Here is a 17,510-nt window from a genome sequence, read left to right on the forward strand (position 1 = left end):
CCGTCCGTGCCCTCTGAACCGGAAGAAGACAGAAGAAGAGGAGCGAAGAGGAAGAAAAGGAGCTGACTGCTGTAAGAAGAAAAGAGGAAAGGTAGGAAATCATTCAGTGAGAGTGACAGTGAGAGTGGATTGGTATGTGTGGAATCTGTGGATTGGTAAGTGTGGATTGGTATGTGTGGAATCTGTGGACTGGTAAGTGTGGATTGGTAAATGTGGATTGGTAAGTGTGGAATCTGTGGATTGGTATGTGTGGATTGGTATGCGTGGAATCTGTGGATTGGTAAGTGTGGATTGGTATGTGTGGAATCTGTGGATTGGTATGTGTGGATTTGTATGTGTGGAATCTGTGGATTGGTATGTGTGGAATCTGTGGATTGGTATGTGTGGATTGGTATGTGTGGAATCTGTGGAATGGTAAGTGTGGATTGGTAAGTGTGGATTGGTAAATGTGTGAGAGTGATGGTTGTTATGCTGTACCATTTCCAATGTCTTTTTCATTATATAATTATGCTCTAAAGTACATCATAACTCCCATCACTCTATACTGTTCCATACAGTGGCAGAGCTGGGAGACAGAGGCCTTGCACCCCCACCGCATTACTCCTGAAAGGTAAGTGAACTTCAAAGGGGGGAGAGGGTAGATAGTTAGGAGGGGGTAGATAGGGAGAAGGGAGTGAGACGGGGGGATAGGGGGTAGATAGGGAGAAGGGAGTGAGAAGGGGTAGATAGGGCAGAAGGGGGTGAGAATGGGTAGATAGGGAGAAAGGAGGGTAGCAAGAATATTGAAATAAAGAGTCAGAATGAGAGAGCGAAAATGAATGGATTAATGAGTGGATGAATTGTGTGAATGAGCGAGAGAATTAATGAATTTGTGAGAATGCATCAATGAATATGTGTAAATAATTTGTGTGAAAGAATAAATGATTGTGTGAATGAAAGTGAATTAGTGAGTGACTGTAAAAGTGTTTGTGTTAATCATAGGTGTATAGTTGATTTGTCAAAAAGGCAAAGATGGTATAAGCAGGGTGTTTATGGGACAAAAATGGCACAGGCAGGGTGTTTATGGGACAAAGATGGCACAGGTAGCGTGTTCATGGGACAAAGATGGCGTACACTCGGCTGTTTGGGAACAATGCTGACTCATGCTGGGTTGTTTGGGGGCAAAGATGGCACGTCCTATGTGTGTGTAATTTGGGTGCTGGTCAGGTTCTATGTGGGCAATGTGGACGCTGTTTTTTTTTTGGAGGGTTATTAAAGAAAGCACTATTATATGTTCAGTAAATGTTATTTAAATGTATTTATTTTACTTATAAGTTATTAATTTATTTTTTCAGATTTCTTGTTGTTTACAGTTGACATACAGTTTACAAATTGGTGCAATAAATATTCTTGCCAACATAATTTTGTAGATGTCTTTACATTTGGGGGGGTGCCACTTACAGGATCCGCCCCGGATGCCAAATACTCTAGGTACGCCCCTGAATAACAGTAATACTGCATACTGCCCATCATTTTATAGCAAGGCAGACACTGACAATGGGACAGCATTCACACTCTCACGCTCTTACTCATTCCTATCCACACTCTTTTACATTATCACTCTTATTCATGTTCTCTCACACTCTGACATTCTAGCTCACTCTTACTCAATCTATCTCATATTCTCTCTCACACTCCCACTCTCTAACTCTCACACTCACGCTCTTATACTCTCACACACTTTTTTTCATACTCACTCACTTATGCATGTTCTCTCACCCCTACTCAATCACTATTACTCATGCTGTCACACTCTCATGCTCTATCACATGCTCTCACTCACGCCGTCTCATACTCTCAATAACTCTCTCACGCTCTCACTCACACACTCTGTGTCTCCCTACCTCCTCTGCCAACCATGTCCATGCCCATGTCTCCTTTCCTGCAGCTTCAATTCTTCTCATGCCTCTCCTTCTGTCCTCTTCTCCCTGGTACCAGCCCTGCTGACTAAGTCCTCATGGAGCACTTCCTCATAAGGGTGGAAGAGGGTATTTGCAGAGGCTCCGCCCCTTTGAAGAAACACCCTGGAAGGAGAAGGAAGGTGCGTAGCTTCACTTAGCCGCAGAGACCCAGAGAGCCCTCCAACAGGCTTTACTGAGTCTCCTCAGCTAGTGAAGAGAGGCGAGAGACACATATTTCAGGACAAAATTTTGCTGGGACAGCGCCTCAAAAACCTGGAGAGTTCAGGGAAAATTGGAACAGAGAGCAATTAAGCTGTTTTATCTGAACACTCCATGGCAGGGTTATATGAACAAAATAAACACACTGTAGTTTTGCTCACTACCCTTGGTCAGCTTGCAAGCTCACCAATTTAAATAAATGCAATTTTCTTTAAAGGCAGTCTCGTAGCATCTTTCCCCTGCCCTGCTCTGCTCACAAATAACTCCTCAAGGTTCTAGACTTGGCCTGCTTTTTATAGCACATAATAAGCCACAGGTGGCCCTAATCAATTTACCAGAAAGGACTTTTCAGTACACAGACGATCTTGTGACCGGAGGATTCAGGTGTCGACCTGGAGAAGCAGCACTTGCCCGAGCCCCCCAAAGAGCTGGTATGTGTCATAATCGCCCCCAAACTTGTTTGTGCCTTCTTTGCCCCTCCTTCCAACATACACTCTGGCACATATGCATACATGCTTACACAAATTACACACACTTACTCATATTCACTAACACATACATACACACACAATTTGACATCCATGCTCACATACACACAATTAGACATCCATGTGCGAGCAGCCTCGGTTTCACTGTGGGGTCATGTGACCCTGATGCCCCTCCCTGTGCCAGTTCCAAATAGTTTAGAAAGGGTGTTTCTAAACTATTTTGAATCAATATGAGGAGACGCAAACAAGGGGTGGTAATGCTAGTGGTCATGAGTGAACAAAGAGTGCATACACTCACTGGCCACTATCTTAGGTACACCTTGCTAGTACAGAGTTGGACCCCCTTTTGCCTTTATAACTGCCTTCATTCTTTGTGGCATCCTTTCAACAAGGTGCTGGAAACATTCCTCAGACATTTTGGTCTATATGGACATCACGCAGTTGATGAAGATTTGTTGACTCCACATCCATGATGCCAATCTCTCGTTCCACCACATCCCAAAGGTGCTCTATTCGATTGAGATCTGGCAACTGTTGAGGCCAGTGGAGTGCAGTGATCTCATTGCCATGTTCAAGAAACAAATTTGAGATGATGTGAGCTTTGTGACATGGTGCATTATCCTGCTGGAAGTAGACATTATATATATATATATGTATATATGTGTGAACATGATTGGCCTGTTTTTACTTTTATTTTATAAACCACTATCTATTTGTATCTATATCTATTGTAATAATCGACAAGGAAAGCAAAATAACAGATCATAGCACGCGGGAACAGTTTCAACTTGAATTTGAACCGGATTGGTTAAAGTAATTGGCTTCTCCGTGATTGGTTCACAAAAAACGCGCGGTTTGTGAAAAGAAAGCGGCACGCTGTGGATCTGTTTCGTAAGAAAGAAGCTTAAGTTTCAGAAGCTGCTTGTCGGCATTGACAGCTTTTCGAATATGGCTACGCCGCCTAAAAGAATGTGTTATAGTACAATTCTTGATAGCAGCTTCCACAAACGGTCAAAGAAACTATCAATCGAAGGAAATATTGGTAAGTGATATAATAGATATTTTGGTAATTTTTTGTGCGTAACCTCGATCATTTGAAACACTTCAAGATGTTGGGTACGGTGTTTTATCTTCTGCCACTATATGATCATTTTTTTTTAACGTATATGTTAGTGTGGTTATTTTGCCATGTCACAAAGTTTTAACGGTAGTTCTGTAATAAACCCTATAACGCGATTACGAAAACGAGCACTAAAGGATTTTCATACTTTCTTGTCTCGGCTTTACTTATAATACAAGAAAACCATTCATAAGCCATTTACAAGATATACCGCTTAAATTTAAGATACCCCTGGCATTTTAAAGGTTGAAAGTAAAATTTGGCGCCAAACGGGTTGCCGCGGTTTTTGTTTACGTTGTCAAATTCAGTTTCCATCGCTTCCTTGCGTGAATCTACGCGCGCTATGCTGGCTGTAGTAATCTCACTTTGGTTATATCTCCTAATTGGTTTTAATGTAAACTCGTTTCACTGTAGCTGCAGGTAAATCAACTTTTGTTCGCATCTTGGAAAAGGCGAGCGACGAATGGGAAGTTGTTCCTGAGCCCATTGCGAAATGGTGTAATGTTCAAAACACTGAAGACGAACATGAGGTACTAATTGATATTCCTTTCCTCTCTGGAATTATACATTTTTTTTCTAACGAACGTTGCCTTTAGTATTTTTTTTTTTTGTGCTGGTTGCAGTAAATGGATATATCCTCTATGAATGAAATTTCCGCTAAACATAAATAATCGCGAGTAAAATGCAGCAAATGTATACCTGACTAGTTTATTCTGGCATCTTTTGGCGGGGAACGACAGATGTGATTTGAAACAAATCACTTTCAAACTGTTTTAATCATAGGTAGTAATAAAAAAAAAAAGACAGATTAGAAAAAAAATACCAGAATGTATTTTTCTGAATGAGTCCACTGTTAACCATTTATATTAAGATACACACCATTGTGTGTGGTTTTTTTTTGTTTTGTTTTTAATATAGAAAGGCAGGGACTCGTACTATAGACTTAGTTGGCATTGATATTACTGTATTTGCTGGATAAGATGACCCCCCCCCAAAATCTGAATATTAATTTAGGAAAAAAAGAGCCTGAATATAAGACAACCCTATAGGAAAAAAGTTTTACCAGCAAATGTTAATTCATGTAAACTATTACATTTTTTAATAAAAGCTATGATTGAGAAAAATATTTTGGTTTTATTTCCTTGTATTTTCCAACCTGCCCCCCAGTTATGCACATCTGCCCCCAGGCTTGCCACTCCAATATGGCACTGTGGCCCATGATATGCCGTTTAACCCTCTATATGCCACTGCCCCATGATATGCCTTTTAACCCCCTATGTGCCACTCTGCCTCCAGAAATGCCTTATACCCCTATATACCACTCTGGCGTTTAGGGGGTTAAAAGGCATATTATGGGGCAGAGTGGCATATAGGGAGGTATAAGGCATTTCAGGAGGCAGAGTGGCGTTCAGGGGGTTAAAAGGCATTTCATAGAGCACTCTGCCTCCAGAAATGCCGTATGCCCCCATTTAACACCCATTTATATATGTTTTGTTTTTAAAAGCATATGAATATTAGATTTTTGTGAAATGACAAGGACAAATTCAGTTAGTTGTCTGTTTCACTCATGGTCGGGTAGTGCAGGACAAAAGAAACTTTCTTGCCTGGACTGTCCTTTTTGAATTGTTTCATGAAGTGGCCATGGATGTATGGCTGGTGGGACACCTGCTAGTCCCTTCAGCCACTGGAGTTAGGTTATCTGTTTTTCTTCTCTTCATTCAACATTTTATTTAAGGGTTTATTTTCCTCCTCTGCATCCCTGCAGACTTTAACCTCCAAAATGGTCATCACATCTCTCGGGTATATTTTTTGTTTTGTTTTTACCGGAGCTATGCTTCCAGTGATCTATCCACTTACGAACATCCACCTACCAATGCTCGATTGTTTTCACACCTGCAATATTTTATCCTGTAAGAAGCAGATTTTCTTGGCACCAAGTGCTCTGACTGTGAAACTAGTTTAGAGTTACATTCCCTACCACTTCCACTAGTACTTCTGGGATGCTGGAACAGCGGCAAATGGAACCTTTTTGACTGGTTCCAATCTATCCTGCAAATACTCCATCTCAAGCGCTTATCTGGGGGGTATAAGGCATATCTGGAAGGCAGTGTGGCAAGCCTGGGCACAAATATGCATAACTGGGGGGCAGGTTGGGGAATAAAAAGAGAAAAAATGGGTCAGTCAGACTCATTATAGAAGAATAGTAATGTGAGGACTGGATCCTATAACTGTGAGGATATCCCCGGCTCCTTTTTTTTTTTTTTTTCTCTCCCCTCTGAATGTCGGGTATATCAGGACACTTGTTATATCCTATATGTATGAGAATAAGTGAATATGGGTTTACCTGTATGAGCCCATTGCGTTTTGTTCCCCTTTTCTTTTTCTGTCCCTTTTTCTCTTTATGAAACTCAATAAAATAAATATTTTAGTTTTTTTTAAACATTTTTCCAAGTCTTTTTTTATTCTGCTGTTTTTAACATCCTGTTTATTACATTTTGAATGAAAAATGTACATTTGTGGTTTTTTTTTATATACGATTAATCGAAAAAATAATCGGCCAACTAATCGATTATGGAAATAGTTGGTTGCAGCCCTACTCTTGGTTAATTGTCTCCAAAAGGTTGGCTGAGCCTCACAATGTGGATCCCTTTACTGTCCTGTTTGTTTCATCTGTCATACATTTTACCACTGATCCCTCTATTGCCTTTACAAAGGAAAGTTCAGACAATTATAATTCACCCAACTGGCCATGCCTGAGTTGGTTTGGATACCTGGTATGAATGGTGGTACAACAATCTTGGCTTCATCATTGTTGGGATGGCCTTCTTTGCCAGGGCTCCTCTTACTTTCTGACAGTGTCTTGCTTTTAAAGTTTAGCTTTTGAAACTCTGAAAGAACCATTGAATCTCAGATACTCTATTATCGCCAATTTATTGGTGTGTAATAAGGAGATTTACATGACAGGAAATTGGTAATGTCTATGAATTAGTACTGGTGTTCAGACATGGATGAGAAGTCTTGTTGACGGCAGACATGAAGTGAATTTGTACATCATGAAGTACAAAAATCTACATTAAATTTACTGTTTACATTTTCTTTAAAACCTGAATATTTTAAGATTGCTACAATCCACTGAGTGCAATTTTTAAGCAGCTGTAGGTTTTTTGAATGACTGCTAAAAAAACGCAATTTTAATTCAAAAGGTACACCTGGTATGTTGCATGGTCAAAGCAGTCTATAATGTCAAAATATATAAACACCATGTTTGCTCGATTATAAGACGACCCCCCAAAATTTGAATATTTAGAAAAAAAGCCTGCATATGAGAATACCCTATAAGAGGTTTTATTAACCAGCTTCTCTGGCAGCTGGTGAACAGACAACCTCTGCTGCTACCCAGGGCTTCTATGACTGAGCAGCAGCAGGTCATGTCACACCGGTGCTCTGTAATAGGAGCCCTGGCGGAAGTGTCGGGTAGCAGTGGTGACTGCGTGCATTGCGCAGACATTCATGGACTGCCAGAGAGGAGGATCCAAGTCCTCTGCAGGGAGTCTTGATCTTTGTCTTGTAGTCAGATTATAAAACAACCTCAAATATAACAGCATTTGATATGGGAAAATAAGTCTTATAACCAAGCAAATATGGTATTTACAGTAAAGCTAATTTTGAGTAACGCTTATTTCAATTTTATTTTTTTATGTTCAAGGAGCTGTCTACATCTCAAAAAAGTGGAGGAAATCTACTTCAGATGTTGTATGACAAACCCTCTAGATGGGCTTACACATTTCAAACATATGCTTGCCTTAGCAGAGTAAAGGCACAGCTTAAGCCTGTTTCTGGTAAATTACGTGAAGCTGATCACCCAGTGCAGTTTTTTGAAAGATCTGTATACAGTGACAGGTAGGTGTTTTAAAACCTCCCATAACAACAAACCCCAATAGATTGCATAATCCAATACTTTAAAATCTTAACTAACGTTTTTTCATTTACTTGAACCTCCAAGAAAACATAGTATGTGTTAATCCTCAAATGGGATTGTAAAAGCTAAATGTGTAGCTGGTTAATTTAAAAGGTTCTTGAACTGTATCCCGTTTCCAAATATTGCAGGACACATCTGCAAGCTGGGGGGCTATGAAAGGGCCAAATGCTTATGGTGGGATTCTGCAGAAAGGGAATGACACACTTAAAGGGGACTATTAGCTATCATGCTGCTAATTTAAGAGTAACTTAGAGTTGGGAATCGATCTGTAGAAATCAATATCATGAAGATTTCCAGCAATAAAATTTTAGCTGTCGCTTTATAGTATGCAATTATAAATCCCTTTTGAAAAATATGCATCTGCAAAGATTGTAGTGATGAATAAAATGTATACCTTCTATGACAATATAAACATGTATTCTTTTTACCTCTAGATATGTATTTGCTTCAAGCTTGTTTGAATCTGGAAGTATCAGTGAAACTGAATGGGCTATATATCAAGATTGGCACACTTGGCTACTCAATTCATTTGAAAGTGAAATAGAATTGGATGGTATAATCTACCTCAGAGCTACCCCAGAGGTAAGGAACTTATTTAAAAGGAACAAATTAATTCTGCAGTTTTGCAAGTACACTTGTTGTCAACCTTATAGGATACACAATAAGTAATGTTAACTGAGGGCTAGCCAACTCAAATGTGCTTAATTGTAGTAATGGATGCATAATACAGTAACAAATGCATGGTGAGGCTTCTGGTTAGTGGTATCAAAAACTAAAAACAGTGCATGGCAACATCCCTCTTCTCTAATCTTAAACCTTCTGAACATAACTAATTTTGGTTTTATGAACTCTTTACACTAACAGGAAAATATGCAGATGTGAAAAGCCTCTGTCACATTATTTTTCTACCAAAACTATGTACATCCAGTCTAATAGCCTATATATACTTTTCAGACATGCTGAGTATCTATGAAAGTAGTTTGTATTTGTTAGACAAGTGAAGTAGCTTACCTAAAACATTTCCTTTTTAGTTAGTGTCCAAAGTGCTATGAAAATATTTGCCTCTCCCGATTTCTTTTATTTTTGCATATTGTGACATTTTAAATGTTTCATTTCAAGCTATTTTTATCAAACAAACTTAACTTGCTGCCAGCCTTGTTGAATAAAAAATATCCGAAAGCTGAAGGGCAGTTGTTGGGTTATGCAGCTGAAAAATCATCCGAAGCACACAAGGCAAGGCCACCTCGGTGGCTCAAAGTTTTTTTTTTTTTTTTTTTTTTTTTTTGAGTGGCTGACATAACTGATTCAAATGCTGTGGCAGTTCAAGCTTGAAAACTCTCCGATGTGGTTGAATTAAAAGAGCTCTGCCACGACTAGACCAAAATTCCTCCACAGCAATGTGAGACTTATTGTTGGTTATCACAAAAATTTTACTGCGGTTGTTGCCGTCAAGAGCGACACAACCGGATTTATTAGGCTTAGGGAAAAATTACCTTTTTTTTTTTTTTACATGAGTAAATCAAATCACTCAAACAAAATCATCATTTAAAAGCTACCTTGTTTACTCACATTTTCTGTCTGATATGAAAATTAGTTGGATGATCTGAAGCACTTCAATATGACAAGCAAAAATAGAAGAAATTGGGAATTTTGTACATCCATAGCACTGTACATGCTTGAAGTTCTATATTTTCAGTACTAGAGACTTACTGGATATTTTTACCTCCTATAAGATGGTTGTGGTAATCCACATATGCTATTTTCTTATTTTAACAAAGAAATGCATGGGCAGATTGCATGTTCGTGGTAGAGAAGAGGAACAAGGAATTGAGTTGGAGTACTTGAAATCCTTACATTACAAACACGAGAAGTGGCTTTATGACAGAACTATGCAGTAAGTCATTTGTATATTCATGGAAATACTGTACTCTTTTCCCACACTTTACTGCTTATTTATGGTAGGTTGAATTTAAAGGGACCCTTTAGCCCTTATGCACTTTAATGCATATGATAGCTGAGTGGTCCCCTTAAATTCTCCATGCAATTAACCCATACATTTGGCCTAACTAAGTTTACAGCTGTCTAAACCTAACATGGTATAATACCTGGCAGCCAACTCCTTTGCTGGGAAATATTCTTGTATGAATCAGTACTTTGGATTGTTTGCTTTAATAAAAAAAAACAAAAAAACTTTTACCTTACTCAAGATCACATCTTGCAACCTGCTTGCCGTCAATACAGGCACTTAGAGTGCGCGTATTGGCAGATAAAGTTAGCAGGCAATAAGACTAAGGGGACCACTCGGCTATCATATGGTTTGGGTCAATTTTTCTTTAAAGTGGCAAAACTTTAACGCCACTTTAAACTAGCATGTCCTGGTTACAGGGTGCTCTCTGTGGAAGCATGGGAGATGTTGAGTGGTGTTAGCGTGAGGGATCCCTCAGTATGAAAGAAGGTTAGGGTAGTTGATTGCACCGTTAACTTGCGCTAGTTGTTCCAGCCATCTTAGAACAGTATAGAAGATGTTGAGCTTTGTAGGGAGCAATCATATCCTACCCTTCTGGTTACTACAAATAGTAAATAACTTCTGCTGGCTGAGGCTTAACACAATCGTCTATCTTGTAGTAACAATCACACCTTAAGCCCTTCTCAGCATGGCTAACAAATATCACAGAGAGATTGCTGTTCAAGATAAGGCTTACTGTTTTTTTTTGTTTTTTTTCTCCTTAGTGTTGATTTTAAGCCCCTTAGCCATATACCAGTTCTGGTTTTGGATGCAAACGAAGACTTTAAAAATGATAAGATAAGACAAGAATTGCTTATGGACAAAGTAAGTTTACATATTTGACCAGAGCCTCCACTTTTTATAACTAGTATTTTTCATTAGAGTAAAATGAACTGAGGTGTTTATTATATGACCAAATGTAACTTGACAACCCTCCTAATTGAGTATAAAATCAAGCACATAGGCAGCCATAGACAAACAAGTGTGGACGTGTCTATTGCTAACAGCTCGGCCACAGAGCAGGAGACTAAGTGCGCTGCAAGTGGGGCTTGTTCTCTGTAGTACAAGATACTACGGAGGAAAGGAATTTTTACAAAGCTCTAAACTGTCTGTTCCATCTGGAGCTTTGTGGAATAGATTTCAATGGCTGAGCAGCAGCAGGGGTGTTGATGTCAGTTACAACATGGTTCTGCAAAGTATGTTATGGTTAACTTGGACTTAATAAATCTCTCTCCTCCCTTTTTCAGGTCAAGGACTTCTTGATTTCGGTATAACGCTGAGATGTCTGAAATCCACTACACGATTTTTGTAATACAAGACTAATAGTCTTTTCATTGTGCATATATATTCCAGTGTGTTATTGGGGAAGGAATTGCAGAGCTGCCATCAATGCCTATTTCTAATACCCAACAGTAGGTATAACTGAGTTTGTTTAAATACTACACCTTCTAAGAAGGTTATTTTTTTATAATTCCTCTTGTATACCAGTCATTTATTTAAATATAATCATATTTTTAAATAAGATTCTTAAATATAAGATTTGCATTGAAAATGTACAATTTATTAAAAGCCCATGACTTATTCCTGAATCGGGTACAGATTCCATTTTTGACAGAATAGTCTGACAAACAGATCTAATTTGCAGGCATTAACCAATGTGGCATTTTAGTCTAGCAATATTCTAACACTATGTAAATACATTGTCCTTTTTAAAAACGGACAAGAAAACTGATTAATGGGAGCTACTTTATGTATTTTAAGTATAATTCTAAATATGAGCCAAGCTGCATTAGTGATACTGTTTGATCTAAAGGAGCACATAAGTGTTGCTTAATCGAATTTTCTAGCCCCATCTAGGGTAAAAGGTGAACAGGTGAAAAAGACAATGACCTACTCATTTTTAGGAGAATCTATGCTATTCGAACTAGTATCTATTATCTATACTATCTAGTCCATGGTAGACTTTTTTTTCCTAAATCGAATTTGATGGCAGTGAAGAAACATTTGGCCGAAAACATGCCTTAATATGACTACTGGCATAGATGCTTTACATTGGGAACACATCTACTCCAACTGTAAGAATGTGTACAACATAGCAAACTGTTGGCGTAGTGCTCCAAAAATACACTACACAATTGGTAATATTATTTGCTGTGCAGATAAGAGCCTTTTGACACATTGTCAACACTCTTTTCGAACTCGAAAAAGAAATAAGAAAAAAAGACTTACGTGGGCCTTGTCTATGTTCTAGGCAGCCTTATGTTATCCCATGTATGCTCTTCTGTGATATGCCTGTAGTTCTAGACTGAACTCTTACGAATGGTCATGTAAAAAATCCTCTTCCATTGATACATTTTTATTGAGAAATAAAGATGAGCTATGTTTGATCTTCTCTAAAAGTGAAAGTCTCACAAAATAAGTGCCAAAACGCCAGAAGGTTTCTTGCTGTTCAGCTAAATTGGGATCAGCTTCTAAGAAAAGTATTGTTTTGCTTATTTCAACAAAGGCATCCAGAAAGGAATCTAGCACATGTCTCATGAACTTCAAATGTTAATGAAATTGTACTACTGTGTCCTATATTTCTGCTTTCTAAAACATGTAACAATAAGGTTATAAAAGAAGGTATTAAACTTATGTATAACAAGAGCTGTCTTAACTACATTTTCATGATTTTTTTGCATTTCTTGCATTGTGCTTTTGAAAGCTGATTGATTTTTTTTCACATTTCTCATGCTGTTGAATACCTAGAGTTGTCTATTGTACATAAAATATATATTACACACTTATGGGTAATTAAAGGGGGCTGTTAATCAGTCCCAAAAGGGATATGGTCCCAGCAAACCCATTTCTGGAAATCACAAATATGAAAACTGAAACATGCGTGTGCCAGTTTTGACCCTATAGTTTCCCTTTAAAACATACCTAAACTAGGGATGTGAGGAAGCACTTATAGTCTGAGGCTGTTGGTGAGCAGTTTGTGCAAGAAATTCAACACAACATTGAAATATGCATAAAAAATAAAGTTCCTGCAAAATTTGGCAAATTGGTAAAGAAATGGCTGCCCCAAAAATTGTCTATTACCCTACTTAATGGGTGTAATTTGAATGGGGGGCGGTGGCAGGATTCTAAGCTGTTCCAAATGTGAATGCATAGTGTCTGCTGTAAAGATTGGTGTAGGAGGGATAATGGGCTGGGGCTGTTTTAATAGTATTTGTATAGAACATTTCCTCTAGTGGGACAATCTAGCAGTTATCGCTAGACTTGTGCATTCGTATTCGGGTGTACATCAAAACTAACCTAAAGGGTGCGTTTTTGTTAATCCCAAAATACCGAACATGGCAAGATGGAGACGCACAACACAGTAGGGCTGAAACAACGAATCGATAAAATCGATAATAATCTAACGGAAATCGTTTGACGATTTCCGTTATCGATTAATCGAGTGATCGATTAGTTGTTGGCGCACTCGGCTCCTTTTACTTACCTCCGTGAGCGTTCCCCGCTTCTGCTACACGCTCTGCAGTCTCCGCCTTCTTTTAGCTACGTGACGGATGTGACGCGTTCCGTAGGTAAGTATTCTTCATGTCTGTGCGAATCGCTCTGTGCGAGTGGCTCCATTCGCACAGAGCGATTCGTGGGGGTCCACGGCGGGGTGGGGGTGGGGTTTCAGGGGATGCAGAGTGGGGGTGGGGTGGCAGGCCAGGGTAGGAGACTGAGTGCAGGGCAGAGTGGGGGTGGGGTGGCAGGCCAGGGTAGGAGACTGAGTGCAGGGCAGAGTGGGGGTGGGGATGCAGGGTGTGAGTGTGGGGGCAGGGCAGAGTGGGGGTGGGGTGGTCCCTTCCCCATCTAGCCTACCTTATCTACGCAGCATCACAGGGGTTAACGGGCCATGCGAATATCTGTTGGTTGCCTGCAGGGGCCTCCTCTGGCATCAACCAATTGGCCCCTGCAGGTGACCAATAGACTCACTCATACGGCCCTTTAACTCCTGACAGCGATCCTACGGATTTCTGCTCCCGTTAACCCCTGCGATGCTGCGTAGGTAACGGGAGCGGGAATCCGTAGGTTCGCCGTCCGGAGTTTTAAAGACCTTTACCTCTTGTAGCGGAGAGACAGGCCAAGTTCCCTGTCAGGAGTTAAAGGGCCATGCATGCTACTCTATTGGCTGCCTGCAGGGGCCTCTTGTGAGATTTGCTTGCATGGCCCTTTAACTCCCGACGGCGGAACTTGGCCTGGGGAGACCAAGGTGTCCCCGCTTCAAAAGTTAAAGGTCCTTACGCGCGACTCTATTGATCTATTTATTTTTTAATTATAATTTCCAGTATCAAAAGTAGATGGTAGAATAAACAAGCACGAAGAATAAAATAATCAACACGGAAACTTACAAATACAAGATCCATGTAGTGTGAAATAAAACATACATTACGCTGATGAGTAAAACCGTAAACATATAAAATTATCCTGGGATGTAAGTAAACTGTTACAATACATGGAAAGGAAGACAAAAAAAAAGTCCAGAGAAATGCGCCTTTTTTAATTATCAGATCATAATTTCTTTAGTTTCTTAATCCAGTTCTCATACATAGTTATTTTCTGCGCTGCGCTAACCCAATCAAGGCCATTTTCAATTGAAACTTAACCTGATTTTTTTCAAATGTAACAAAGGGTTTAGCTTCTTTCCAGTTTCTTGCAATCCGCAGCTTAACAGCTGCAAAACCATGAATGGTTATTGTCTTTCTCTCTAAGAACTATTTTGAAAGTCTTTTTAATTTTAATATTTGTCATTTTTTCTACTAATTCAAATACATATTTCCATAGGAGCCTTACTACTTTACATGTCCAGCAAATATGTTTGAAGTCTCCCTTATCCTGATTACATCTCCAACATCTATCTGAAATATTTGGGAACATAGATTTTTTTTTTTTAAATATCTTATTAAATACATTTTCAAGTTTGGAGTAAAGTTCCTTGTCAGCTTGTATTAAAAAGGATTTTATGCTTAAGTAGGCGAATATTTCTGAAGAAGGTAAACTGTACTCTAGAGATTGGTCGAATGGTTTTATGTTTCGATAACAGATTTATATCAGATACAATGAATTCTATGGTATCTAATTGTAAATTATATAAATTAACGAATACGCATGCTTCATATGTGCTTTTGACTCTGGGGCAGTCCAAACCTCCCCTACCTATTCATTTTTTTGGGCCAGATGTTTAATACCGAGTTGAATTTTCCCTCCTTCAATTAATTTGTTAAAACTAGACTGAAGCATATTGATCCAAGGATTTGGAATTTTTTAAAGGAATATGTCTGAAAAAGTAGGTCCATTTGGGGAATATATATGCATTAATTATATTTATTCTGCCAATCCAGGATAATTGCATGTTTTACTTTTATTTTTAAAACTAAATAATTAAGATCTTGTAAATCCCATTTACATTTATATTCCTGTTGAATTATTTGTTTTGTTTGCATTGTAATATTTAGTGGGAGAATATCTGATTTTTCTATATTTAGTTTATAATTCAACATATCTTGATATTTTTTAATTATCAGAGCCCTAATTGATTTTTCGGGTTCTTCTAAAGATATGAGTATCATCTGCATAAAGGCTAATTTTCAGATCTTCCTGTAGATAATCATTTTTTCTTATGACAATAGCTAGAATCTCCATTGTCATTATGTACAGTAAAGGGGAAAGAGGACATCCCTGCTAAGTCCCATTTGTCAGTTGGAACCTATCTGCTTTGATGTTTTACCCAATTGTTCTTGCCGTGGGGTTTGAGTATAGGGACTGAGTTGCCAATAGGAACTGGCCCTCAATTCCATAAGCATGTATCGATTGGAGCATAAAATGCCAATTCACCCGATCAAAGGCTTTCTCAGCATCCAGTGCCAGAAGACATAGGCTGAAGCATGAGAAGCCCTATCTGCCAGAACTGCCGCATAAATCTTAATATCTTCGTTAATAAGTGAAATAGGTCTGTAATTAGTGTTACCGTATTATGACATCACATGACCTTCCGGTGCTCATTCGTTGTGAAGCTCCAGGGGAAGTGCAGGCAACAGCAGCTCAGGTCCAGCACAGGCTGCTCCACTAGACACCAAGGTATCTGGAGCACTGGGACATGTCTAAAGAAGCACTGGTAAGTCGGGAGGATAAGTGTCATAAAGGGGGTTAAAAGGAATATCGGGGAGGCAGAGTGTGATATAGGGAGTTAAAAGGAATATCGGAGCCAGAGTGGTATATAGGGGGAATAAGGCATTTCTGGGGGGCAAAGTGGCATATAGAAGGGTTAAAAGGAATACCTGGGAGACAGTGCCATATAGGGGTTAAAATGAATATCAGGGAGGCAGAGTGGTATATAGGGGGTATAAGGCATTTCTGGGGGTCAGAGTGACATAAGAGGGTTAAAAGAATGTAAGTTCCTGCGGGAACAGGGCCCTCCATTCCTCTTGTATCTGTATGTCAATTGCTTGTCGTTATCTGAGAAATTATTACCATGTACAGCGCTGCGGAATCTGTCGGCGCTTTATAAATAAGGTATAATAATAAAAGGCATATCTGGGAGGCAGAGTGCCATATAGGGGGTATAAGGCATTTCTGGGGGGGCAGAGTGGCATATAAGGGGGTATAAGGCATATCTGGGGGGCAGAGTGGCATATCTGGGTGGCAGATGTGCATAACTGGGGGCAGAGTGGCAAATAAAAGGAAATAACAAAAAATGCGTTTTTCTCAATCATAGTTTTTATTAAATATGAAAAAATAGTTTAAATGTAAATTAATATTTACTAGTAACTTTTCTTATAGGGTAGTCTTATATTCAGGCTTTTTCTTTCCTTATAATCGTCGTCTTATAATCAGGTTTGTCTTACATCTTACGGTATTTACATCTGCATTTTTCTTATGTTTAAGTATTGGAAGTATATTTGCTCCTAAAAGTTCTCCTGGAGCTTCCCCTACTGTACTTATTTCATTGAACCATCTGGGCCTGGGCTTTTATGATTTTTAAGATTTTCAATAACCTTTGTTACCTTTATTTCTTCTATCAGTTTGTTTAGTTCTTTTAATTGGTCCCTAGTTATCTCTGGAATAGATAAATCAGTTAGGATCTTATCCACTCTATTACTTTTGTAATACCATTGCTGTTTTAGTCTCAAGTTTTTATTTATTTTCTCCAATTCTAATTAATTTATTCTTAAGTATGACTATTTTGTTAGATCTAAATTTAGTCGGAGATCTTTTATCATATCAAGTTCGTATAAATTTGTATATAGAGTGGAAAGGTCCGAACCTCTTCTTTTTTTTTTTTTTTTATTCTCGGTACTCCCCAGCTTAATCAAAGTTACACTTTTATAAATGCACCACAATAACGATCGAGATATTGTCTTATTCTCTTGGAAATATAGGTTAGTATTAGTTTTTAAATAGTCTAAATGGGACTGGTGTTTCACTAAACTAGAATTTATTCTCCATTCCCTATTTCTAATTTGATGATTGCTTATATGGATTTCCCATATACTGGCATTATGATCGAACCATATATCTTTAATACTTTCTTAATACCTTCAACCAAATATTTATTCCCCAATATTAAGTCTATTTGTGCATATGAAGCATGTGACGCTGAAAAATGAGTAACCTCCTTAACAGAAGGGTTAAAAACTCTCCATACGTCAAATAATTTAAGAAAATTCGTCTTAATTGTAGTTTGGCTGATCTAACTATTTTCTTACTGGCAGATTCTCTTTTTAAC

At 38.6% G+C, this 17,510-nt stretch overlaps 1 protein-coding gene across 1 annotated transcript; it reads left to right on the forward strand.

Annotated features, from left to right (window-relative positions):
* Positions 1–3,595: 3,595 nt before the first annotated feature.
* On the forward strand, positions 3,596–11,025 carry LOC149282558 (deoxycytidine kinase 2-like). Its single transcript, XM_089498046.1, has 7 exons — positions 3,596–3,689; positions 4,182–4,297; positions 7,474–7,667; positions 8,181–8,328; positions 9,525–9,640; positions 10,477–10,576; positions 10,999–11,025. Exons 1-7 carry the CDS (start codon positions 3,596–3,598, stop codon positions 11,023–11,025), a joined length of 795 nt encoding a protein of 264 aa, XP_089354172.1.
* Positions 11,026–17,510: the final 6,485 nt, after the last annotated feature.

The sequence above is a fragment of the Sceloporus occidentalis genome, unplaced genomic scaffold, assembly GCF_023333645.1.
Source record: "Sceloporus occidentalis isolate IW3139 unplaced genomic scaffold, rSceOcc1.0.p SCAF_112, whole genome shotgun sequence".
NCBI lineage: Eukaryota > Metazoa > Chordata > Lepidosauria > Squamata > Phrynosomatidae > Sceloporus > Sceloporus occidentalis.

Bases quoted from the DNA above. Each gene is read 5' to 3' on its own strand.
- LOC149282558 (XM_089498046.1), top strand. From the start codon at position 3,596: ATGGCTACGCCGCCTAAAAGAATGTGTTATAGTACAATTCTTGATAGC. The intron at 7,668-8,180 runs GTAGGTGTTTTA...TTTTACCTCTAG, and splicing joins AGATCTGTATACAGTGACAG to ATATGTATTTGCTTCAAGCT. The intron at 8,329-9,524 runs GTAAGGAACTTA...ATTTTAACAAAG, and splicing joins ACCTCAGAGCTACCCCAGAG to AAATGCATGGGCAGATTGCA.